At 49.0% G+C, this 26,873-nt stretch overlaps 1 protein-coding gene across 1 annotated transcript in view; it reads left to right on the plus strand.

Moving 5' to 3' along the window:
* The window catches only part of ZNF711 (ZFX family zinc finger ZNF711), a 177,939-nt gene that overhangs the window by 121,943 nt on the left and 29,123 nt on the right, over window positions 1-26,873 (plus strand). The window contains exon 7 of the mRNA XM_086918776.1: window positions 9,267-9,314. Coding sequence (XP_086774902.1) covers window positions 9,267-9,314 — 48 coding nt within the window. The remainder of the gene's footprint in view (window positions 1-9,266; window positions 9,315-26,873) is intronic.

The raw sequence follows: 26,873 nt of genomic DNA on the forward strand, positions 1-26,873 counted from the left end.
ACAGCATCCAATCAGGCACCCAGACAGCTCAACCATGCCATCTGGCACCTGAGGTCTTAGAATATGAATATGTACACCTCCAGGATGAGTGTATGGCTCTTACAGCCAAATACATGCAAAAGAGGGGACACAGGAACACTCATCTCTTATGCGGATTCCTGTGGTGAAAGTGCTAGCGGAGGGATTCAAAAGGCTATACCCCTCCAATTCCCAAGAACACCACCTGTGCCTGTTTGGAACCTTAAAGTGGTTCCACAAAGCTTATGGGGCTCCCTTTAGAACTACTCGACTCATACTCTTTGCAATTTTTTTTGTTTGAAAGTGGCTATTCTTGTGACAATAGGTTCACTCGTGCTCATCCGTGAGCTGCAATCTCCTACTATGGTGGCACCATTCATACAAGTACACAAAGATAGAGTGGTCCTTAGGACAAACTCCACCGTTTTTACCTAAGGTACTATCTCCTTTTCAGATAATTAAGCTGCAGTATTCCTTTCAGAACCTGATTCTGTAGCAGAAGGAGTGTTTAACAACTTGGGTGTGAAGTGTGTGCGCATGTATTACATTGATACAACCAAGCCTTTTTGGAAGACTAATCCACTTTTTGTAGGATTTGCTAAACCTTTTAAAGGTCAGTCTATTTACAAAGCAGGCACCTACAGCTCACTATACATAAAAATGGTGCCACCATGGCGAGGATGAAACTACTTTAGTTGATGCAAAGAATGTATGACTACAGCCAGAGATGCTGTAAATCGAAAAATGTACTTTACCTGCTAGCATCTTTCCATATTGTAGTGGTGGAGGTTCACACGCACCCACCCTCTTCCCCGAACAGTGATAGCGCAAGCTTTTTCCAATAAATACACATATATTATCAACTGACAATCTGTAGAGCACATACCTACTATTATCGACTACACTTTCATCTTTCACCCTTTAAGCAAAAAATAATGTTCGAGCATGTGGGCTGCTGAATTCATATCTGTGCATAGATCGCTGCCTAGTGTTGGGTCCGGATGATTGCACATTGTTGTCCTGGAAGAGTCTTCGAAGTATCACAAGATAGGTGGCTCCTCCCCTGGACTACAGTGCGCATGCTCTCCATCCTCAGATTGTTTTTTTCCGCCATTGGGTTCTGATGTTACTATCTTAGCTCAAGTTAAGAAAACTTTCTACAAAGCCAAAAGGCTTTTGACAGCGTCTGTATAGTTTCGTTCGGTACCGGTAACTTTGTTTTGAGAGGACATCGAGGAATCAGACTGTTTTCTTACCACACTCGACCCGATCTTCGATCTACAATGGAAAGAAGCCCATTCAAGAGGTGTCCACTTTGCAGTGCAAAATACCCGCACATCGATGTCCACCCGGTGTGCAACAAGTGCCTGTCCCCGGATCACAACAAAGCCAACTGTATGGCCTGTGCCCGGTTCAGGTCGAAGAAAACTCTTCGGATTCGACGCGCGGCTCGATTGGAGTCGAAGAAGTCAGCGCCTGTTCCCGAAAACATCTTCGGGACGGAAGACTAAGAGGTCGTTGATCTGGAGGATCAGGAATACCGCTCCGATCCGGCTTCGGGCCATGACTCAGAGTATGAAGACGAAGAGGTGCAAGAAGAAGACTAAAACGTCGTCGAAGAGGTAGGAGACGACGCAGAGGCCCTTGGGGCCGTAGAAGATAGCTCAGGCGTGGAGCTAGGCCCAACTGGCTATACGGGTGCCGACGATGACGCACTCAATAAGGCTCAGGTCGAGGGATCGCCACTAGGCCTTACCCAAGATCTACAGTCTCGTTCTACAGCCCCGCATAAAGGCCCGGCTTCGAACATTACTAAAGAGCCATCGGTTTCAAAACCGCCATCGGTCGAGCCAAAGAAATCGAAACCGAAAGCATCAATGCCAAAACCGAAACCGAAAGTGCAACTAACTCTGGTCGGCTCCAAGGCCTCAAACCCCTCGGAGCCGAAGAAAAAGAAAATGGCCGTCGATGCCGAAAAGCTCAAGAAGGTCATCGAACTGACGGTTGGGGCACCGAAGACCAAGGTCAAGGCTGTCGAACCACCAAGGCCGACGCCAAAGGGAGTCGACACACACAAAAGACGCGAACCGAAAGACGGGATCAATCCTCGGTCGAGGTCTGCGGACAAGACTAAGTCTGGCTCCAAGGACCCTGTCGAGTCGACGCGGCCCAGTCTATTCGTAGCCAAGGAAGTGTCGGAGTCACTCCAATGCATCAAGGATAAGGCTACAGCGGTCGGGCCAAAGAAGGCCCTGACACCAAAGCTGGTCGGACACGTTCAGACCGCGTCGACACCAATCAAATTCGGGTTGCCACCCTCAGTGCGTCCGAAGATGTTCGAGCCAAAACAAGGTATCGGCGCCATTGTCGACGGAAATGGAGGCTACAGAGGAGCCTGAAGAACAGGAGTCGAGGCAATTCATCGACTCGGAAAGTGGTAGACTGTCCATATATAAAAGGAAAATAATACCAGAAACACCCATGGAGTCATATAAGATTCCCTTGAAGAAGAAGAGGGTTTCGACAACGTCACCAGCTCTTGTGGAACCCCTCCATTCCTATGGACAAGAACCTCAAAATTTTTCCCCAACATACTCCGATGTGGATGCAGGGGATGACGAACATGAAGATGACCCTTATCATGTGGACACTGATCCCGATGATCAAAACTAACCATGGGCAGACCCGGCTGACCCAAGGGATCCGCAGACTGTCCCTGACACTCATGTGTACAGTGTGAAAACATCTCCTACTGAGGACACAACTGCCTTTAACGCCCTTATTGAAAAGGCGGCCAGTAATCATGGCGTCAATCTACATGCTGACCCTGTGGAAGAAGACTTTCTGGTCGACACCTTTTCCACTGCTGAAAGAACAGTCAAAACCCTGCCCATGCTAAACGGGGTCCTTAAGCATGCTGGTGACATTTTTAAGGACACCGCCAGGGTGTTAAACCCAAGGATTGAAAAGAAATATAGACCGGCACCTGCAGACCCTACTTATATAAGGGGACAGTTGCCATTGGACTCATTAGTTATTTCTAATGCACGTAAGAGAGCAAACCCCCAGACTACAGGTGATGCTCCTCCTCCTGACCGAGTCAAAAGTTCTGGAAACTTCAGGAAAAAGGGTGGCTGCGCAGGCGGCTAACATCTGGTGCATTGCCAAACTCAGGCACTCTTAGCCAGATATGACAGGTCCCATTATGATACCCTTGAGACACTGTTGCAACACCTACCAGATCAGTACAAGGAGGGTGTAGAACTACTAATCCAAGAGGGGAAGCTTATAACCAATGCTTCCATCAAGTGCGCGCTAGACGCAGCTGACACTGCAGCCAGGGCCATCAACACTAGCGTTATGTTAAGGAGACACGCCTGGTTGAGAATCTCGGGATTCAAACCAGAAATACAAACTTCTATCCTCAATCAGCCAGTTAACCCGGACTTCTTATTTGGACCTGAGGTTGACAACACCCTTGAAAAAATTAAAAAAGACACAGAGACTGCAAAGTCTATGGGGGCTCTGCAGTCACAGCAGTTTCGGGGTGGCTCCTTTCGTCGCTCCAATACTAGGGGCCCTTAAGAGGCCAGTCCACACAACAGACATAGTACAATAAAGGAAGTACACAATCCACCTACAATAAGAACAACTGCGGTGGATATCGTGGAAACCACATCAAGGGCAGAGGCAGAGGAAACAACAGTTCCAGATCCTCTGCTAATAACAAACAGTAACGCCCTGTCACTGCCCCCCGACCATATAACACCTGTCGGGGGGAGACTACAACAGTTCCTGCCAGTCTGGAAATCCATCACCACAGACAGGTGGGTGAGAGACATTGTTCAGTACGGGTATTGTCTGGAATTAACATCCACTCCTCCCAACATCCCACCAAGACACCGTCCTATGTCCGCAGAGCACTTACACTTATTGCAGCAGGATGACACTCCTCTTTCTGCAAATTCTCCGGCTTCTCCGCCTCTATGTATGATTTTCAGGTTACCTGGACAAAGAATGCCGTTAACTTGTTGTCAGTATGCTGCAAAAAGGGGCCATAGAGCTTGTGCCTGTAGAAGACCAAGGCTCAGGGGTGTACTCTCTGTACTTTTTAATACCCAAAAAGGACGGGTCTCTCAGACCTATACTGGACCTCAGAGCATTTTCATATGCTCACCTTACAACAGGTTCTGCCGTTAATCAGTCAGGGAGACTTTCTCGCAACACTGGATCTAAAAGATACCCATACACCCATCACACAGACAGTATCTCAGGTTCACTATTCAAAATCAACATTATCAGTTCAAAGTCCTCCCTTTCGGAGTAACGACGGCACCCAGGGTGTTCACAAAGTGCTTGGCGACAGTAGCAGCACACCTAGGAGACAGCACATACATGTCTACCCTTATCTGGACGACTGGCTTATTCAAGCAAAGACGGCCCAGCAGTGTGCCAGCCACATGTCCCACACCATTCATCTTCTTCACAGTCTGGGATTCTCGCTGAATTATCCGAAGTCACATCTTCAACCCACCCACGTGCGACAGTACCTGGGCGCGACAATAAACACTCTGGCAGCCAAAGCTCAGCCAAATTCAGCGAGAATAAACAACATGCAATTGCTGATACAAAAATTCAGACCTCAACACTCGCTTCCAGCAAAAGTGTTCATGCAGTTGATAGGCATGATGGCCTCCTGCATCTTCATAGTCCCGCACGCGAGACTACACATGCGTCCGCTTCAGGAGTGCTTAGCACGTCAGTGGAATCCGGCTCAAGGACAGTTAAAAGACCTAGTGTTGGTGAGCGGTCGGGCATTCAACTCTCTGCATTGGTGGAACCCACAAAACCTTTGCATGGGCCGACCATTCCAAGAGCCTGTGCCACAGATTATACTGACGACGTACGCGTCTCTCCAGGGGATGGGGAGCTCATGTACTCCATTATACAGTGCAGGGACTATGGACAGCACAGCAAAAGATGCACATCAACCTTCTGGAACTGATGGCAATCTTCATGGCGATGAAAGCTTTCAAAGTACACTTGTGCAACAAGGTCGTGTTGATCCGGACGGACAACATGACTGCCATGTACTATATACAGAAGCAGGGAGGAACACACTCTCCACAGTTGTCTCATCTGGCTCAGAGCATGTGGAAGTGGGCCATTCAAAGGAACATCTTCCTCATGGCGGAACACCTCCCGGGCAAGGACAACCAGATGGCGGATCTGCTCAGCAGACACAGCCACCAGATGCACGAGTGGGAGATACATCCATCGGTACTCCAACCGTACTTCCAGCAGTGGGTCATCCACAGATAGACCTGTTCGCCACAAGGGAAAACGCAAAATGCCAAAGCTTCGCCAGCAGGTTCCCACATCCACAGTCGCAGGGCAATGCGATATGGATGAACTGGTCAGGCAAATTTGCGTACGCTTTTCCCCCAGCACCTTTAATACCGCTGGTGGCACGCAAACTGAGGCAACACTCGATAACACTCATCCTGGTTGCTCCAATGTGGGCACGCCAACCATGGTAAACCACGTTTCTAGAACTATCCGTGGTACCGCAACAAAGGCTACACCTTACACCCAGGCTTTTGACGCAGAGCCATGGCGCCATTCAGCATCCAGATCCGCAACAGCTCAACCTGGCGATCTGGCTCCTGAAGTCTTAGAATTTGGCTACCTCAACTTGCCGCCAGAATGTATGAATATCATCAAGGAGGCAAGACGGCCCACAACCAGAGCATGCTATGCGGCTAAATGGAAAAGGTTTGTCATATATTGTAACAACAATGACATTAACCCACTGGATGCATCTATTCAAAACATTATCTGTTGTTTGCTGCACTTATACAGGTGTAATCTGGCATACAGTTCCATTCGTATACATTTATCCGCAATAGCAGCTTATCTTCAAAACAGGCAGCACCTCTCACTATTTGAGTGCCTGCCATTAAGGCTTTTCTAGAAGGACTCAAGAGTGATCCCTCCCAGACACCCGCCTTCACCAGTCTGGAACCTCAATGTGGTCCTCACCAGACTGATGGGACCACCTTTTGAACCTCTCCACTCTTGTGAGCTTCAGTTTCTAACCTGGAAAGTGGCTTTCCTCATTACCTCACTACGAAGAGTTAGTGAACTCCAGGCCCTAACCATTCAAGAGCCGTTCATACAGGTCCACGCAAATAGAGTTGTATGACGCACCAACCCTACATTCATGCCTAAGGTGATTTCGCAGTTCCATATGAACCAGACCATAGAACTGCCAGTTTTCTTTCCTAATCCAGAAAATGTCGTAGAGAGATCCCTACACACATTAGATGTCAAAAGGGCTCTTATGTACTATATAGACAGAACAAAAGACTTCAGAAAAGCAAAACAGCTTTTGGTTGCATTTTCACCACAACACAAAGGCAACCCCATTTCCAAAGCAGGGATAGCCAGGTGGATCGTTAAGTGTATACAAATTTGCTATGCTAAGACTAAGGCTAAAGCACACTAACCATTCCACCAAGAGCACACTCCACACGTAAATTAGGAGCGTCCATGGCTTTCCTGGAGAATATTCCTTTAGGAAGAGATATGTAAGGCAGCCACATGGTCCACCACACATACATTTACGAAGCACTACTGCGTAGATGTGCATTCTAAACAGCAGGCAGCTGTAGGACAGGCTGTTCTCAAAACTCTCTTTCAGACTGCTGCAGCTGGCACGGGCAGCCGCCGCTAACAGGAGGGACTGCTATATAATCTATGCACAGATATGAATTCAGCAGCCCACATGCCTCAAACCTAATATGCTACTTACCAGTATGCATCTGTTCTTGGCATGTAGGGCTGCTGACATTCATATCGCCCACCCTCCTCCCCGGCCCTGTAGCAGCTGTAGCATTCAGAATTACTATGTAGCATGGACATCACTCACTGTATTACACTCCATCTCTGCCACAATGGCGAAAAACAATCTGAGGATGGAGAGGATGCCCATGCGCACTGTAGTCCAGGGGAGGAGCCACCTATCTCGTGATGCTTCGAAGACTCTTCCAGGACAACAATGTGCAATCATCCTGACCCAACACTAGGCGGCGATCTATGCACAGATATGAATGTCAGCAGCCCTACATGCCAAGAACAGATGCATACTGGTAAGTAGCATATTCGCTAAGGGTGGAGTTTGTGCTAATGCACATTGTGAACTAAGGGAGGACTCACACAGCATCCTGTCAAGCAAAGCTTCTTTGAAGAAAAATATCTTGAAATATGAGCCCAACAGCAGGTGGCAAGTAAATGCAAAGTATGTGAATCTACAGCACTACGCGCTAGGAACAGATGCTCACAAGGTAAGTAACATTTTCCATATGTGATGTTTGTTTGTGTGTCTGTATAGCATAGGACTAGCACAGTGCTGTCCTTGCCGAGCTGTAAAATGACAAAAGCCATTTACCACTCCAGGCACATTATTACAGCTTTAAATTGGTAAACTACCAACCAAGCCAACCTGAAATGAGTAAAAGCAACCCCTGACACCGTGTTTCGCTCTAAATAGAGCTCTTCAGAGAGGTGCTAGTCCTATGCTTAAAGACTTTGCTGTAGAAAAGGCAAAATACTTTATCCTTTTCTATCTAGGTGTGGATGGCACTGTGCTAATCCTGTGCTTAAAGATTTTGATAGAAAAGCAGACATTTGAGTGTCGCTGGTGTTGAGCGTGCTCTATACAGGAGCTGCTTTCCACCTAAACTTGAAAACTACTCAGAGTTCTCTGCTCCTTATATATCTATCTATCTATCTATCTATCTATCTATCTATCTATCTATCTATCTATCTATCTATCTATCTATCTATCTATCTATCTATCTATCTATCTATCTATCTATCTATCTATCTATCAGATAGATAGATAGATAGATAGATAGATAGATATATCAGTCATGGGGCGAGTTTCAAATTTTATTTACAGGAACTCGGGACGCACAGACACATTTCAGCAACCGCCTTTGTCGATGTTTGCACGAAATGCCGGCGTCCCCATTTTCTTTATATACAAATATTACACAATACCATTTCATCAAAACAGTAAAGGGACCAACTGTGCAAAACACTGTAAAACAAGCGCAGAAATTCCGCTATCTTAGAATGTCAACAACGGAATACGTATTCAGTACCTATACATTAAATACCAAATATCCTGATGTACATGGTGAAAACGCCATCAATGTATATGTGCGTGTTTATCAAATTGACAATTTCAATCTAGCCCTGAATGGGAAGCACCCAATCCTATAGTTCGTGGAGAATGCATTAACAAATGCACAGTACCTCATATAGCCCTGAATGGGCTGTGAAACAAAACTAATGACATTTGGGGGGTTCCAATAGGAAATGCTGCACTAATTTACAGCCCAATTGGCTGAACAGATTTACACCAAACCCTTGATATTAAAGTTTGAATTTAGAACTTGGAAAGCTTGCTTTTGTCTTTTTTTTGTTTGATGTAAATCTGTTAGTAGCTTTTGAGATAGTTGCTTGTAAAAAAAAAAAGGTGCTGAGTGGGATTTAAAGGGTTAATACTTTTGTATATGACTGTCATTTAAACTGGTAAGTCCGAACCATTTTCAGATCTTTAAACAATGTGATTTGCCTGATTAGGCCTGAAGAAAAAATATTGGCCGATTTAAACCAGCAAACCGGCTCCTATTCACAAGTTTTGTTTCTGTGGTACTAGCATCACTTGCGTAGAACTAGTGAGAGTCATTCGTACACCAGCAGGGTAGGGCTCCTGGGAAGATTCCCTTGCTTTGTTTTTGGTTAGAAGGGTACCTAGAATCGCTCTGTCATTGCTTTGAGATTCCTTTTTTTGATAAAGAAATCCAGTGGCAGCAGGGTTTAACATTCTTATTCTTAATCCAGATAGTTCTGGAGAGCCTTTGTACAAGTAGTGGCACATCAAGCACAGACTTGGACTGGAATTACAGTGGTTACATGGACCAGCTGTGGTAAACAGTTGAATACATTGATAAAAGCCAGTGTTTTGCAGCATAAGCTATCTCGGCTGAAGGTAGAGGATATGGGAGAGAGTGGAAGCAATCATAGCAAATGTAAAAATGTCCAATGGACTCAATTGGAAATCTCAGCACAAGGCAAGCAGGCCTTGTTCCAGTGTTCTTTATGACCATGGTTCGCAGCATTTTCATAAAATATTATCTTGATGTTTCCTTAGTTTCTTCATTCTTTTTAATTCTTAGGAGATGAAAGAGTCCTGAACAGAAAATATGGTGATTGGCAAGAATCCGGTAAGGGTGTTATTTTTTTTGCAACTTGGTCTGTTTTAATATCTCCCTATTTCTGGAAATGCTCATTTTGGTATTGTAACCCTACTTCCTACATATTATGGACTCTTTCTGTAGTAACAGTATGTGCTACGGTCTGTTAGCTACTACAGTTCTGTCGCCTGAAAAGAGTTATGCATCATGAGTTTCTGACACAGCTGTAGCAGATACATTTCCCAAGGGAAGTAATTATTTGATGTTTTGTCTCGTGCACCCCACTGGAGTACAAGATGTTTGCTCAGTTTCAGGGATGTGTTTGGGACCGATGCAGAAATGAGAATTAGTGTTTATATATCACAATGGAACCCCATTGAACAGTGTACAAATCCTGTGTTTACCTAGTCAGTATAATGAATAGACTAAATTGTTAATCATGCTTGAAGAAAAGTAAGGTACAGCAACAGTTTTAAGAATTAATCAAACTATACTAAACACATACACAGGTGTATTAAAGTGGAATTACTAAATAAAAAAGAAAGTAATAACATGCCAAATTGGCATTGTAGTTCTTCTTCAGACCAGCTGTCTATCATCATATGGAGCGGGACGTACTGCAGCAAGGAATACCGAACACTTGGCTGCAGTTCTGCGTGGACCCACTGATGCTCCGGGCTATGAATAGTTAAACATCTGCAATTAAAATACTTCCTCTGTTAGGCAATCTGTACTGTCAGATGTCCCTACTTTCCTGAGCAGAATATCTGTCTGCAAAGGCTCTGCAGCCAAAACTTTGTTTTGTGGAGTCGAGGAAATTTGCTCACCTTTGCTAAGAGTGGGGTTACTGGTCTTTGATGGCGGAGAGTTTTCTTTCTTTTTTTATTGCACAACACCTTTAATTTTCAGTAAAATAAAGTAGGTGCTTACATCAAACTGGCCATCGTACAAAAATTACATCTATTGTGCAATGTTTTCTTCTACAAAGTGCCTTAAAACAGCCCATGACACAAACTGTTCTTGGCTAGAAAGCTAGGAAGAGCCAAGGGTGTCACTTCAGAAACAAGGCTGCTTGGCCTTTCCCCCAGCATGCTCTACTGTCTGCATTGCATCACAAACCTCTCTTGATGTTGCTCAGACTAAGTATTTATTATACCTCATATTGTTTTCTTAGTTACTTTTTGCAAAACGTGGTGCAGGTAAATCTCAGATTATCAGCAGTTAATATTTAAAGTAAGTACGCATGGTAACTATTTTAATTAATCTATTCTCATTGTATACTTTTCATTTGTAAGTAATATGCATTTAAGAGCAAATTAAAATATAAGTTTAATTTTTTAGTTTATTATTTCTGTACATTTATTTTCTCCATGATATTCTATAATGTGATCCAAAACTACTATCCCGGAATGAAGTCTATTAAATGAATGTTCATAATTGGGCCATCCCTCTCCTCGTCATCTACCAATGATTTAGCAGTAGTTCTCACATTATCTGAAACTGATATACCTCAGTAGGATGTCATGACCTCGCTGAAAAGGAATGCAGTCATTTCAGAAGTCAATGAAGTGGCATTCATTACAGTAAATTTCTCTGAATTATAAACTGATAGTTTGAGAAGAAGTAACACATACAGGAATTTAAATGGAGTCGTGTTTCTAGTTCCAGTTAAAACCGATTGTTACTGATAAAACACCACCTACGGAGTATTTGGTTTTCAGTAGAAACTGGAAAACACTATTGCTGCTCTTATACTGCTTTGGTGCCCTTTGGCATCAAGCAATAGAAGGGCAGGATTTTTTCTGTAATGGATGCTCCCGCTACGACCATCTTGGGCCATGGTAAGCCAATGAAAATGAAATTTTGACCATCCACAAGAACCCTACTTCAGCACCCACTTTGGGGGCCCGGCTCCCCTTATATAAATTTGTCACACATTTCATTGTAGTATTATTATTAGTAGTATTATTTAAAATGTGTATGGCGTGCAGCTACCTCAAATGGTTTCCCGGCACCAGGCAGGGTAGGCCAGAAAAAAGAGGTTATGAAGAAAACTAATTTAAGAACAACCAAGTTTTCAGACCCTTGCGAAAGGCGAGCAGAGGTCTCCTCACACAAGGAAGCTAGTAAGGAATTCCATAAGGCCAGTGCCAGATATGCCAATGACCAGACTCTAATTCGGGCGGAATATAACGCTGCATCGAATCCTGCAGATATTTTTTTTGCCGAACCTGTTTTAATTCTAATCATATAACAAAGCACCCGATTCGACCCCGTTAACCTGTGCAAATCTTTTAGACACCCTGAAACACAGGAAAACCTAGGCAGTCGAAAAAGCAGTCTCACTGCTGCGTTTTGCACCAGCTGCACCCTCTGGGTGGTCGACTTTCTGCTCTCGCCACTGCTATTCGCAGTGGCAGTCCTTTCCGGCCAGAATTCGTCAGCACCACACTGGGCTTGGGATTCACAGACAGGAGTCTTATAATATCAATGTATGCAGTCGATATAACATTATACATTCGCAAACCCAATGAAAACCTTCACCCCGTGCTGAGGGAAGTTCTTCGTGACGGGGGGGGATGTCTGGCATACAGTAACTGGTCAACCTCCCTCTATTTCACCCTTGACTGGTGTTCCCTTGGAGACCAACTTGGAATTCCTGCTTAAATGGGCTGATGGTACTGTTAAATACCTTGGGGTGTGGCTGAGCAGAGACCTGCAGGAAATATGGCAAACGAAGTTTGGCAAATTACTAGATTGGCTGGAACAAACTATGGGCTGCTCTGCCTTTGTCACTGGCTGGTAGAATAGCGATCACTAAGATGATAGTACTTCACAAAATTTTTATACCTTTTTGTAAATATTCCTATACCTTTAACCAAAGCTTTTTTTAATTCCCTGCATTCTATTGTAATTGCCTTAGTGGGGGCTGGTAAACAACCCTGCGTGAGCTGGGAACAGTTAACGTGCCCACTGTCCCTGGATGGAATGGGAGCGCCCTACTTTGAACACTACACACTTTGTGCGCAGGACAAATTCCTCCATTTCTGAATATATCCCATTCTTTTCCAGCCACACGTGGCCATCAAAACAGATATAGCCGATACCGCTCCTCTATACGCTGCTGTCTATAAACCATATCGCAGATCAGTAGATGAAATAAACACTGTTGAAGCTCTGTGTTGGGCTTGGGAAGGTGTAAGGAAGCGTGTCGGAACTCCATTGCTTTATGCACCCTCCACCTCAATTGCGCATCACACACGTTTTCCCTTTCTTAATGACAGAGGTTCCATAGAACCGGCATGCACTATGGGCATTTCCACATTTTGAGACCTATACCCGCAGGATACCTTTTTAGAGCAGCCACAACAACAGGAAGACACCCATATACCAATCCTGAATTTATTTTTATATTTCCATCTCCAAGCCGTTTGCAAGAAAATGCACTCGACTTTCGCAGCAACCCCCCCCCCCCGATACAGTGAAGCCACTAGAGCACTTATTAGCTACACCGTCACCTCGTAGATTGATCACCAGATTATATAATCTCACACAAGCACCCCCTGGGATCCCCTCAGGGCGCTCGAACAATGGAGTGCTGACCTGGAAGACTTACCCAAGGACGAGCAATGGTTATTTTGCTCCTCACAGCTGAGATACTTCTCCCCGAACTATAAACTTAGACACATTCACTTCAAATTCATATTAGGATGTATCTTACTCCCATGCAACTACACAAACTGGGTCTGAGCCCGGATTTGCGCTGCTGGAAATGTAAACGTGAAGCAGCTGCCTTTCTGCATGTAGCATCGAGTTGCCCACTCATAGCTGACTATTGGAAAGGGGTCTACAAAACTATACAAGCTATTACTGGAGTGTTGCTGGAATGTACCCCCATGGTGGCACTGCTGGGTTATGTGGGATAACTCCCGCCTGAGAAACAGTGTTTGGTGGCCATGATGCTACTACCTGCACAGCGTAGGCTGGCTATCCACTGGGGTGCCCCTAGAGATCCCCGGATGCTGCTTGGGTGAAAGATATTGCTTACTGTCAGGAGCAGCTTGCGCCATTCTGGGACCTTATGCCCACATCTTCCCGCCCAAAGAACATATGGGAGCTTTCATTACCTGGCTCAGAGGCCAAGATGTTGACCTCCCTGATGGTTCTAGCCCAGCACAAGTTGTCTCCCCATCAAGATCGACCCAATATTCGCCTTAACACTTGCCACTTTGCAAGACTGTCCCTCACATATCTGGGTCCGCCTAATCTGAATCACAAGAGAATGTTCATCATAGATATCCTCCCATTTCCCATTTAATATGTTTCATTGGCCTATAGCCGGCACTTCTAGGTCTCAGTCTGTACAAGTATGGGAAACAGGATAATGTAGGATATAACTGTTAAATCCTCATTTTATTCTGTTTCTTCTTTTCTATCAAAAAGTACAGGACACAATGGAGCAATGTATCTGATTTCTATGTGATATTGTTACTTCATGATTACTATAATGATGTAAGCTGGAGCAATACTCTGCGGTCTGAACATCGAAATGTGCTTAAGTTCTATATATGCCTGAGCAAAACTTTAAGAAATATTGGACATGCGCGTATTCGAATCCAACGTTGTGTGTATATATAAACATGCGCTTAATCGAATCAAACATTGTGTCAAAATTTCAAAGCAATCTCTGAACAACTTTCGGAGATTTAAGATTTTGAACAAACAAACATTGACGTTTTTATGTGTCTGTTCAAGCTTTCGATTAAAAACATGCACGTATTCGACACGCACGTATTGGAATGCAATGTTGTGTATATAAAAACACACGCATATTTCGAATCCAAGGTTGTGTCAAAATTTCAAAGCAATCAGTCAAGTACTTTCGGAGATTTGCGATTTTGAACAAACTAACTTTTACATTTTTATTTATTTACATAGTCTGTATGCATTTATGTGCTTTGTTAAATATAAGTTCTGATCGAGACTTCTAGCCACATATTCCTCACCTATTGAATATTTCCTAGGCATCGATCTGGATTTTCAGCAGTAATTCATTTTTTTTTTTTTTTTAAACTGTATTTTTATTGCAGATATATAGTAAACATACAGACAGTTATTTCGAGTGTCTCATCAAGTAGCAATGACCTACACCAGTTGTAAAACAAGTTTTACACAGCCGTGTAATCCGCATCCCGGAGGTCGGGCGGCAATAGCTAGTAAACACCGGACCAGGAAATCGTACAAGGAAACAATGACATCTGCTCGACAGAACGATCTAGTATCTGCTTTTCCGTTTCTCCCCCACCCCTGACCCCAACAAAGAACTGGCCCTACTGCCCAAATGAATTTCTTTTTAACCAAACAGATCATTATTGAGTCTGTGTAGCACCTCACAGTCACGCTTCATACGTCCCTCCATCGCGCTGATGCTCAATAATGCAGCGTCTCAACATCCCCAACTAAGAAAGCCCTATCCATCTCTCCCACCACCCCCACTACCCCCACCCCCCCTTGTCAGTGTGCCCTCTACTGTCTCTCTCGTGACATACTATAGACCTCCATAAGAAAGCGGGCGACTCCTCCTGAGCTTCTCCAAGTTCGGCCCCCCGGCCAAGCGGGAGTCCAGGCGCTGCCCCAATCCGCGCACGTTACCCCTTCCATCCTCCATCTCGTTCGGCCCATGCCGTCAATCTCGCCTGCTGCAGGTTACGCGGTCTAGCATGCCACATCCTCAACCAATGTCCCCGCTCTCTCCCCCTCTGTCACCCCCTCCTGGCTCGCCGGCACGTCAACCTCATCATCCCCATCAGCTTCTGACAGTGCCTGTAGGTCCACCACTAGCGCGCTCCATGCCCTGGCCGCATCTAGCGCTTTATCATTAGCGGCGCGTCTGGCTAATTGTAATCTAAGTGTCCCTTCACTAGTCGCCCATTGCTGGAAATACTCCCGCCACCTCAGGAAGCTGGGTCCCCCCCTAGATTTCCAGTGCAGTGTGAGCTCCCTTTTGGCCAGGATTAACCCCAGGTCGAAGAACTTACTGGTAATTTTCGTGGCTGGAGTATGTGGAAACCAGAGTAAGAGGCAGGCCCCCATGTCCGTATCGATCTGTCGCTCCGTGACCTCATTCAAGCAAAACATAACATCAGCCCAGTATGTGCCAAGCCCTGCGCATGCCCAGAACATATGCCCAAAATCAGCACCCTCCGTATTGCAGCGAGGACATACCGAGTGCGCGCCTCCAAAGACCCGTTGGATCTTGGCCGGCGTCCAATACGCCCTATGTAGAGTGAAGTATTGGACCAGTTGGAACCTAACATTGCGCGTGCCCTTCCAGGCCCTACGTACAAGCTGGGGCCAGGTCGTCTCTGGTATCGGCCGACCGATGTCACCCTCCCAGCGCTCCCGCAACCTATCCAGGGGGGGCGGCCCATCCAGCGCCAATCTCCGGTATAGGCAGGTGATAGCCTTATGAGCGCCATCTGCCATCACAACGTACTGGCAGCCCAACGACGTGGGAGGTTCTACCAGCCCCATCCTCCAGCGTTTCTGAATCCCAGTCACTAGAGCCGCATGGAGCAAAAAATCACCCCTCGGCAGATCGAAGGCCTCCTGTAGGTCGCGGAACGACAGCAGGGCACTGTCCCCATACAAGTCCCCTATCATGTGGACCCCGAGATCCTCCCAGGTGGCCAGCGCCGACCAGTCCCCACCATGCAGGAGGGCAGTACACATGCCCAGGGGGATCTCCGGCGCATAAGGAGTGTGACATCCCGCCCGTTTTTGGCTACGAAGCCAGCAGTGGCGAAGGGTGCGCTCCTCCAATGTCAGCTGATCCAACCGAAGCCCCTGCTGGAGCACGATGAAGGACAGGACGTGTTGTTGTATAATCCGACCCTGCGGGCCGTCCGGGCCTCTAAACTCCCGCGCCACAGCCATCGTGAGCCACTGTAGCTGCGCCGCCAGGTAATACCACTCAAAATCCGGTACCGCCAGGCCGCCCTCCTCCCGGGACCTGAGCAAGGTGTTCAAAGCTACACGTCTCCTGCCAGAGCCCCAGATAAACCCTATCACCATCGACCGCAGCATCCGAAAAAAAGAGAGCGGGATCCACACCGGCAGCGTGCGAAAAAAATAAAGCAGGCGTGGTAGGGCCACCATCTTCAGCAGCGCTATCCGACCGGCCACAGACAATGGGAGAGTGCGCCAAAATCCCATGCTGCCTCTAATACCCCTCAGGGCTCTGCCCTCATTCCCTTCATATAGGTGCGAGTGGGTATGATAAATGTAGACTCCGAGGTATGGCAGGCACTCCGATTCCCAGCGCAAACCCCCGAGCTCCGCAGGCTGGATGCAACGGGGAGTCAAGGGGAATAGACAGGTCTTAAGCCAGTTAACCTGCAGCCCCGACAATTCGCCGAACTCACGGAGCAAGGCCCGCGCACCCCGCACCGAAGCCTCCACATCAGCCAAGTACATCAGGAGATCGTCGGCATACAAGGAGATATAATGCGACACCCCGCGCAGGGACACCCCCTCATAATGCCGTCCCTGTCGAGCCTGTGCTGCCAAAGGTTCAATCGCCAAAGCGAAGAGGAGCGGGGACAAAGAGCAACCCTGTCGGGTGCCTCGTTCCACCGGGCATGCCGCAGATATTGAGCGGCCCGTGCGGACCCTAGCAGTGGCAGACTCATACAGCAGCCGCGTCCAGCGGACGAAACCGTCCCCTAACCCGAACCGAAGAAGCACGCAGAACAGATATGGCCACTCCACACTATCGAATGCCTTTTCGATGTCTACCGAGAGCACGGCCGCGTCCTGGGGGCCCTCCCCCTCAACTTCCATGACCCGTATCAGGCGCCGTATACACGTCGAGGTGTTCCGCGTGGGGATGAAGCCTGACTGGTCCGGGTGTACCAGAGAGCACATATGGACAGATAATCGTGTGGCCAGGATCCTGCTCAACACCTTATAGTCCACGGTGAGCATCGAGAGCGGGCGATATGCCGTTCTAGCCGTAGGAAGCCCGCCTTTCTTCAATAACGGCACTATAATCGCCTCCCTCGTCGACACTGGTAACCTGCCCCGATCCCACGCCTCCCCATACACCTGATGTAGTTGAGGCGCTAGGAGGTCAATATATGCGGCGTAAAACTCCACCGGGAGTCCGTCACCCCCTGGCGTTTTCTTTCTGGCCATGTGCTTAACCGCCGTTCTGATCTCCTCCAGGGTGATAGCTGCACCCAGCGCGGTTCCCTGCTCCGAGTTTAGCCGTGGTAACTGCGCTTCATCGAGGAAGGCATCCAATCCAGCCGGTAACGCCGACAATCTGCTCCGATAGAGTTCCGAGTAATAAGCTAGGAACTGGGCATTGATTTCCTGTTGCGAATAAACCAAGTCCCCGGCCGGTGTGGTCAGCGATAGTATTGGCGTACCCCTAGATTGAGGGTTGGCCAGCCACGCCAACAGCGAACCGACCCGGTCCCTCTCTGCGTGTGCTCGGACCATGTACTCCCGATAATCATGGCAGCGGAGCCTCTCCACTTGGACGGCAACTCGCTCCCTAGCAGCCAACACTTCCTCCTTATTGCCCCCCTCCACGTGGCTATCCTTCTCCACCTGCCGCAGTGAGGTCTCCTCCCGCGCTACATCAGCCAACAGTGACCTACGTACCCCCGCCGAGGACGAGAGGCACGCGCCCCGCACCACCACCTTAAAGGCGTCCCACTCGATCGCTCTAGTGGTCGCGGTACCCGTGTTCTCTTGAAAGTAACGCTCAATGCACTCTTGCACCTCTGCGTGAAATATTGGGTCTTCCAGTGCCAGCGGGTTCAGCCGCCACGTGGGGATCGGTTGCCGCTGTCTGGACCAGAGGACCGTAAGTAAGCAAGGGTTGTGGTCCGAGATGGTCCTCGCCAGGTATTCACTGCTGCGTGTGAGTTCCTGGGCCCCAGCCGTACAAAGAAAAGTGTCAAGGCGCACGTGTAGATCATGTGGCGTGGAGTAGAACGAATAATCCCTATCGACGGGGTGATGCGTCCGCCAGGCGTCTAAAAGCCCCCACTGCTCTTGCCAGTTCCTCCGAGCCTTGGCCACCATGCGCACCACCGATTGAGCCAGCGGAGGGTGGGAACGATCTATCTCCACATCCACCACTGAGTTAAAGTCCCCCCCCATGTACACCGTGCCCACCAGCATAGTCGCCAACCTCCTCGACAGCGTAGAGAAGAACGCGGCCTGGTCAAAGTTTGGAACATAAACACTGCAGAGCGTAACATCCCGGCCATCCAGTCGCCCTAGTACTGCCACAAACCTCCCATCCGAATCCACCCTCGTCGTCATGGGCTGAAAGGGGACACCTGCTCGCACCCAAATCAACACCCCCCTAGCATGAGCAGAATAGGTAGTATAGAAGAGTTGCCCCCTCCATCGCCGCTGCAGCGCTTGCCCCTCTGCCAGTGTTAAGTGCGTTTCCTGCAGAAAAGCTACCTGAACCCCCCTGCGCACCAGGTATGCATGCACCTTGTATCTCTTCCTCATGGAGTTGAGCCCCCGCACATTCCAGGTAACACATTTCAGTTCCAATCTAGCCGCCATCAATAGGTCTATAGCGAAGTCCAGTCCCTGACAGCCCTGTCGGCACACTGACAATCCCCTGCAACCTGCAACAGCCCCAACCAACCCCCAACCCACCCACCCCCAGAACAGGCGCCAAACAATTGTTACCCATCCAAACCTTACCCCCACTAACGAGGGAAACTCTGGTAACTACCAGAGACTCACAAGTTATGTGAGATCGAGGAGGTGACTCCACACCAGCCGGCCGGATAGCCAGAGACCCACCACACCGTGAGAAGCCGATCCCGACTAAGAATAGACCTCCCCCCTCCCCCCCAGCAGCACCACCGACCCATTGATTGTACCAGGGTCTCCTCGCACTCCAGCAACACCCCAGTAGGACAGGTGACAGCGGCCCTCCTAGCGCCCCAGGCAGCAAGACCCCATCAACCCCGGTAATGTCTCCCCCCACAGGCTGAGCCCACCTCCTTACTGTCCTTCACTCAGCCTCCTGGAGATCATTCGTCCATCAGTCCATCGGCAGTCTGCGGAGTGACCTGAGGCAACTCCTCAGGGTCCTTCTCCGAGCCCCCATCCGAACCGCCACGCTCCGCTTCATCAGAGCCCAACCGGGAGCCCGAGTCCGCCACCGGGGCCTCCGTCACCACTCCAGAGATGATCGACACCGCCTGAAGGGCGGCCTGCCTCTCCAGTTCAGTCTGCGATGCCGATGGGGACCGCCTGTTCTGCTCTCGCCTCCGGTTGCGCTTGCTCCTACGCGGTTTCGGTCGGTCCTCCGCATCCTCCGCCCAGGTACCCGTGCCATCCTTGCCCGCTCTGTACCGTTCCAACCACTGCCAAGCGTCGTCTGGTGTGTCGCAGAACGTCGCCACTCCATCTACCAGCACCTTCAAGCGCGCAGGGAACAGCAAAGAGTACTGCACCCCCTCGTCGCGGAGAGCCCTCTTAACAGCGACGAAGGAGAAGCGGCAGCGTTGGACCTCCTGGGAATAATCGGGAAATAGAGACACGGATGCGTTGTCCACCTTGTACGGGCCATCCGACCTGCCGTGCCGCAGGATAATGTCCCGGTCCCTGAAATGTAGCAGCCGGGCTATCACTGGTCGGGGGGGGGGCGGCCCGGGGCCGGAGGTCGAGCCGGAACCCTATGAGCTCTTTCCAGTGTATAGAAGTGCGTCAGGCCCTCGGGGACCACCACATCTCGCAGCCAGTTCTCCAGATATGAGACCATGTTGCCCCCTTCGACATTTTCGGGTAGACCTACCACGCGAATGTTATTGCGCCTGTTGCGCCCTTCTGCGTCAGCCGCTCTCTTCTCCAGTTGCCGCACCCTGCGCGTTAGATCCTCCAATGCGGCGTCCGATGTTCTCTGGGCCGGTTCCAGCGTCTCTAGCACCAGCTCCGCTGCCTTGACTCGATCAGCGAGCTTGTCGTGGTCCGCCTTCAGGAGGCCAAGGCCTGTGGAGACCTGAGCGATGTCCTGTCGTAGCGCCTCTCTTGTGTCCCCTATGGCCTTGAGGATCTGGTCCATCTGTTGCTGTTGTAGCCCTGTAGCCTGGCCATCCGTCAGCCGCTGGTCATGGGCCTCAAGAGAATCTTCAGACTGGTCCGGTGGTGCCGTGCCCGCTCCCTTCCGTGGTTTTCCCATGTCGCACCACCGGTTCTCGCACTTATGCCAATCGCCAAGAGTCTGTCACGGGGTGTGCTCCGGTTGGCAATGGGGGCCGCCGCCCCTCAAGTCGGTCTGAGCAAAGAGCCGGAACTGCGTCCACAAGATCGCTCCGGGTGGCGCCGTCCGGCCTCAGGTACCCGGTGCTCCAATGGGGGCTCCCACTCGCTAGGCCCCACGTCCGTCAATGAGGCCCACCAGTGACGCTAGACCACCCCGGCCCCTCTGTGAGAACCAGGATACCCAGATGGCAGATCTAGGGGGAGCGCCAACGCGCCCTCAGGTCCTCACCCGTGCACAGGAGGGCCACGCCGGGGGGCCAGAAGTCCTCCCAAGTCCAGGGACCTGTGGCGAAGACACCAAGACGTCACCAACCGTCTCTGCACTGGGCCAAGGGCAGGGCCCCTCTCCGTCCGATCCTGGGCAAACCGCAAATCCAATGGCCTCTAGTCTTCCAGCATGGCTATTGAGGCCCCAGCAGGCCAGGCGCCACTCCCCTCTCACAGCTCCGAGGGGTCTCTGCTCCCCAGTCGGGGTCCGTGGTTCCGGTGCACCAAACAAGGCAGACCGGCGCTCCCGGGTAGCTGCCCCGCCGGGTCCGCCGTATGATGGGCCCCCTTCCGGGACCACTCCACTCTGCCGCCCGGAGGTGATGACGCCACAGCCCCCTCTCCTCGGGATCTCCGGTCGTTACCGCTGGTCAGACGGTACCACCAGTACGCGGTCCCCAGCGCCGGGCGCCCGCGTCTATCCCCGCCAATGGGCCGTGTCCCGGTCTGCTCCGATCCCTGGCCCTCCACATAGGCCGGGTCCCCAGTCGACCCCTCAGCAATCGAGGTCGGGGATCAGTGGGCCGCAGCGGGCCCTCTGCAAAATGGCCAACCGCCGCAGTCCGGGCTCCGTTTCAGTGGCCGCCTGCAGACAGCCGTGGGACCCCTCTCTTGTTCGGCCGATGCCGAGGTGCTCCACGTCGGTCAGGAACCACGCCGGGTCAGTGGTGCCGCCGGGGAGGTTCTCGGTCAGGATAAATACCGAGATCAGCCCGGAGCTCGGGGCTCAGGCGACCATGCTCGGCGGAGTTAAAGCCACGCCCCCTTCAGCAGTAATTCATGCCAGTAAGTGGCACAATGCGGCTCTGCACTCTGCACTAATGCTGTTCTTCTCCGGAAAGGACTTGCAGAGCCTATGTAGGACCCACTCCTGCTCTGACATTGGTTCCTTTCTGCCTGCAATACAGGATGCTGATTTGGAGCGCTCTCATCTCTGAGACACTTTCCCGCAACAGGCTTCAAATTTTGTACAGCATACAAGGGATGTCACTTCCTACCACAACCCTGTGAGGATTGTTGCAACCAGATGTCTGTGACAGCCACCATCAAGTGTACCTGTGGTGCCTGAGGTCGAGTCCCAACTTGAAGCCCTCCAGTGACTGCACGTCAATGAACCTGAAGTCCATCTGGGACGAATAGACAAAAGTTTACATCGCTGAGCATAAGACTTCTCACCTAGGCCATTCTAAGTCACAGGCAAAGTCCAAGGTTTGGTCCTGTTCCTGCTCTGGGGGTTGCTGAAGCCGCCTGCAAGGCTGGTCTTCGTGTGATCCAATTCATCCGGAGAGTCTAAAAAATAGTTTTTTTAAATGTAAGAAATAAAAGCGATACTAAGCCAGCTTGTGCCCTTTCATTTGCAATGGAGCAGCACCATGGATCTCGCTCCCGGAGTCTGCAGACCTCAGGGCTTATCCTGCAACTGGTTCCAGTACAACCCGAGTTTCCGGGCTGTCTGCCACTCCACAACAAATCAAACGCTGCCATGCTCTGTGGAGCTCAGGGGTCCTCCACCTTGAGTACCACTGGCAAGTTCACTCTTGGCACCAGTTGGACCCTCTGAGCCTGTCAAAAGGCCTCTGGCTTGAGTCTGAACTCTGCCTCTGGTACCAAGGTCCACGCCATCCCTTTGACTTGGACACCTGTACAGAATTCATCGATGCTGGACAACGAGGTGCCCGCAGTACTGTCCGACTCCGAGCCGGTCTGACCTCACTTGACTCCATGCCCAATGACAGTTGAGGCACCACTTGCTCTACTTCCTCCACAGGGAAAGCATCATACTCTATATTCATTTGATTAATAATTATTACTCTGTTGCAGAGCCCTACTACGAAAACCAGTGGTATGATAACTTGCAGGAGGCTAGTAATCTCAATACCTTCCTTGAAAAAGGATTTTTCTCACCCCCTGGACCAAGCAAACAGGAAGCCGCTTCCAGTGCCACCTGCTTATGGAGTCTGAAGTCCTTCACTTTACCTCCCCGCCTTGGAGGTAAAGACTAACATATTGACAGAAGTTCTCCAACCATGGCAAACCTCTTCATAGCACCTTCTGCCATTTAATGAGACCCTAACCGACACCTTATTGTAGGCATGGGTCTAACCTCACTCTACTCAATAGTGAACTGTCAACTGCGCAATACCATCGCCGCACCCTAGGCAATCCCACATTTTTTCTCTTAGCACCCTCCCCCGAAAGCGTGGTGGTGCATGCATCCGTAAGCAATACTAACCCAACCCCCCAGTAGAGAATGAAAACCTTTGGCAAACAAGTATTTTCATCCACCAGCTTAGCTCTCAGGCCAGTGAATACCAGCTGCCTGCTGGGTACTGCTCCTATGCCCTTCAGGACTCAGTGGCTCAAGTCCTCCCAGGTGTCCGCGAGGATCTTTGACCGGGCCTTACTCAGGCCACTCAGGACAGCTGAGATGCTGCCATGTTCACAGTGCATTGTGGCTTGGACACCACTGATTTCATCAAGTGAGTCATCGGCATCAGTGTTGCCATTCGCTGCCACGCCTGCCTGCAGTCCACAGTTTTTTCTGCCTATGTCCAGTCTTCTCTCACGGGCATGCTGTTAAATGGGGCTTGTGGATTTGAAGACATAGGAGCCTCCACTTGGTTCAAGGAGAGGAGGGCCATGGCGCTCTTATGAGCTTATCTGCCCCACCTCACTAGCCGTATCATCCCTACTGCTCCTTTTCCTGATTTTACAGCAGTTCCTCATACCACCCACCAATCCAACCCTGGCATGGCCCCAGCAGGTTCGTGGTTGCAAATGTCGTGCCGACCACTCCCACAACCAAGGTCAATGGGCCGCCCAGTCCTTGCAACCCCCACCTGCGAAACCCCTTTAGCGTGCCCTTAGTGAAGCATGGCCACCCGGTGGGACGCAGAATTAGATCATTCTTGCGGGGTGTTGCAAATTGTTCAAAACGGCTATGCCGTCCAATTCCTATGCAAGCATCCGCACCTTCCACCATCTCCCCAATAACTGACTGAGGATTCCTTGTTAGATTTTCCAGCCAAAATCTTAGACAGAGTCCTGTATAATAGGGTAGTAGATTTGGTCACTGAAAATAACGTGTTAAATAAATGTCAATGTGGATTCCGAAGTGTAATAGGGACAATCGATCAATGCCTCAACTTAAACCCGATCATTGGGAAATATACAGTAGGCAAGCAGTCCGCACTATATCTAGCCTTTATGGATCTGACAATGGCCTTTTATTGTGTTAAGTGGGCTATGATTTGGAAATCTCGCAATAATCTGCAAATGGATCAATCCCTATTCCACTTGTTGGTCTCCTTGCATATTGACACTAAGGCCCAAATCAGGTTTGGGAACCAAGGAGAAATGAAATGAAATGAAATACCAGTATTTGTAAAGCGCATAGCTACCTCCGAAGTGGTGTCCCGGCGCTGGGGGTCCTCGGGAAGATTAAGCGAGCTATTGCCCAGAGTCACATGGTGCTGGGCTTATCTGCCAATGGTGCCGATGATTGAACCGTGAACCCCGTAGTCTGGAGTCAGGCACCGTGGCCGCTGCACCACACCTCTTCCAGTCACTGATGAATTTAGCATCAGTTGGGGTCCCCAGGGGTGCGTTTTAGCCCCACTTATTTTTATTTTGTACATAAATGATCTTAGTAAGGAGCTTAGTAAGTGTACCCCAGATATGCCTATAGTGAATTATGTCCCCCTACCAACATTACTGTTTGCGGATAACGCAGTGTTAATTGCTTGCACCCACAAAGCCTTGCATCATCTAATGCTCTCCTTTGTCCAGTTTATGCCCAATCTGGATTTATCAACTAATTTACGAAGTCTTTTATAATGACTCATGGTCCAAAGCGCATGCGACCCTTAACTGTTATGGTGGGTAAAGAAGTGCTATTAAGCAACCCGCTCCTTATTTTACCTGGGGGTTACTTTCAGCACATCTGAGACATGTTTTGCGCATATTACACAAAGTAGGACCAAGTTTTCCAGGGCTGTTGGCTCACTGCTGAGTCTCCCGTCATCCAAGGGCCAGAGGGTTCTCACATCCCTCTTGCAAATATATTTGGCACAATGCTTCCCTATAGCAACTTATGGGGCAGGCATATGGGGCCTGGGTGGCTCGGCTCCCCTCCAAAGGGAGAAAATCTATTTAGTTGGAGAGTACTGGCAACCTCCGTGTCAACCTCCAGATTCATTTGACGCAATGAACTAGGCTTAGTCTTTTTGATCGACTATATCTGTAGCCGGCCAATCCTCTTGTGGCTTTCTATCTCTAGCTCAGAAAAAGCAAAATCAACTAGAGAGATAGTTCTAGAAAGTTCAGCTTGCGATAAGGGTCTTTTGAACCCCTGGTTAGCGTATGTCAAAAAATCTCTGGAAGCCATTGGCTGATAGGGTTTTAGATAGAATGCCACAGGCAGCTTCTGTTTCAAAGCAAGTGCAAGTCTTGCTGCTAGAACGAGCCCAAGAAGAAAGGATAATGGCTGGAAGACAAAATTCAAGTGTTAATCATTATTTGTATCTTAATCCCGGGGTTATCTCTACCAACTACCTGCAGAACACTAATAAGATGTGGGAAATGTATTGTATTGTACAGCTTACGGGCTGGTTTTGTGAAATATTTACTTTGTTTTCCAGCTGAACACTAACTAGAGCTTGACTCTAGAGAATGCCCATGTACTCATTTGCATTTACAAAGTATGGAACATTTCCTTTTCTTCTGTGAATGCTATAAAATGTATACCAAAATATTCCTCATATAATTTTTGAAGTTTAAGAATCTATAGCTTTGTAGGCAAGCATATTATTTTGTATTGGCATTACCAGATGACGAACCATGTGGTCAAGTGATTCTGTTTCTTAAAGCCGCAGTCCGCTCCAGGAGGTCAGTGATTTTAGATTAATTTCAGAGCATCGATGTATCAGTACTTGACTCATCCCAGCCTGTTTTTACCCTGATTGTTAGTCATTAATATCCCAAACCTGATGATTTTACGTATTTTACTTGCATGTTTTAATAACTTGTATTTTATCGCTAATTTTGCACTTCTTGCAGCCGAATAAAGAGAATCTTGATAGATTGGTTGACTGAGAAAGGACCATCTTTCCATTTTACAGCAGAAAGTGCAAGACCTTATGGCCAGAGGGCCTATCTAGAGGGTGCCTGTGTCAGAAGTAAAAAGTGGTTGTTAATCCCACAACTTCCTGGTGCCCATAATGGACAGATGCCTCAGGCCTATTTTAGACTTGCACCCTCTCAATGCTTCATCGGACTGAAAAAATAAAACATTATCACACTGGCTCAGGTGTAGTATGCCTTAAGCCCTGGAGACAGGAGGGTGACATTGGTCCTGCATGGTGCCCATTTTCATATACCTGACCTGTCGACCCACCGATGTTACCTGCTCTATGTGGTGGGACAGGAGCATTTTCAGTTTTCTGTGCTCCTTCTTGGTCTCACCAGTGCCCCTCAGGTATTTATAAAAGGGATGGTGAAAGTGGCAGTACATCTTTGAAGGTCCAGGGTGCTAGTCTTCCCCTCACTCGGTGACTGTTTGTTGATTGTGGGCTGCCCCAGGCAGTCGTCAGCACCTTCAAGGCTACGGCAAACCTCCTGTCATTTTTAGGGTTCACTATCAATGTGCCTAAGTAGTCGCACCTGAATCCTTCCCTGATGCTTCCTTTCATCAAAGCCATTCTGGACACGATTCAATGTTGAGTCGTTCCCCTGGGAAAGAGAGTCCAAAAGTCTTGAACATTCAGGCTATGATCCCGATCTTTCTTAGAGGTCGACTCTGAGGCTGCTGAGACTGATAGCGTCCTACGTCCTGCTGTTCAACCATGCCTGGTGGCATATGTGGGCAGTTCAGCAGGTTCTGACGTCTCAACATCAAGGGATCCTCCTTGACCTCACTCAGATTTTGAAGGAGACTGCAAGAGAGTTTCAGAGGTGGTTACTGGACAGCGATTGGGTCTGTTGTAGACCCCTCTCCCTTTCCCACCCAGAGCTGAT

This window comes from Lissotriton vulgaris, chromosome 4_1, assembly GCF_964263255.1.
Source record: "Lissotriton vulgaris chromosome 4_1, aLisVul1.2, whole genome shotgun sequence".
Classification (NCBI taxonomy): domain Eukaryota; kingdom Metazoa; phylum Chordata; class Amphibia; order Caudata; family Salamandridae; genus Lissotriton; species Lissotriton vulgaris.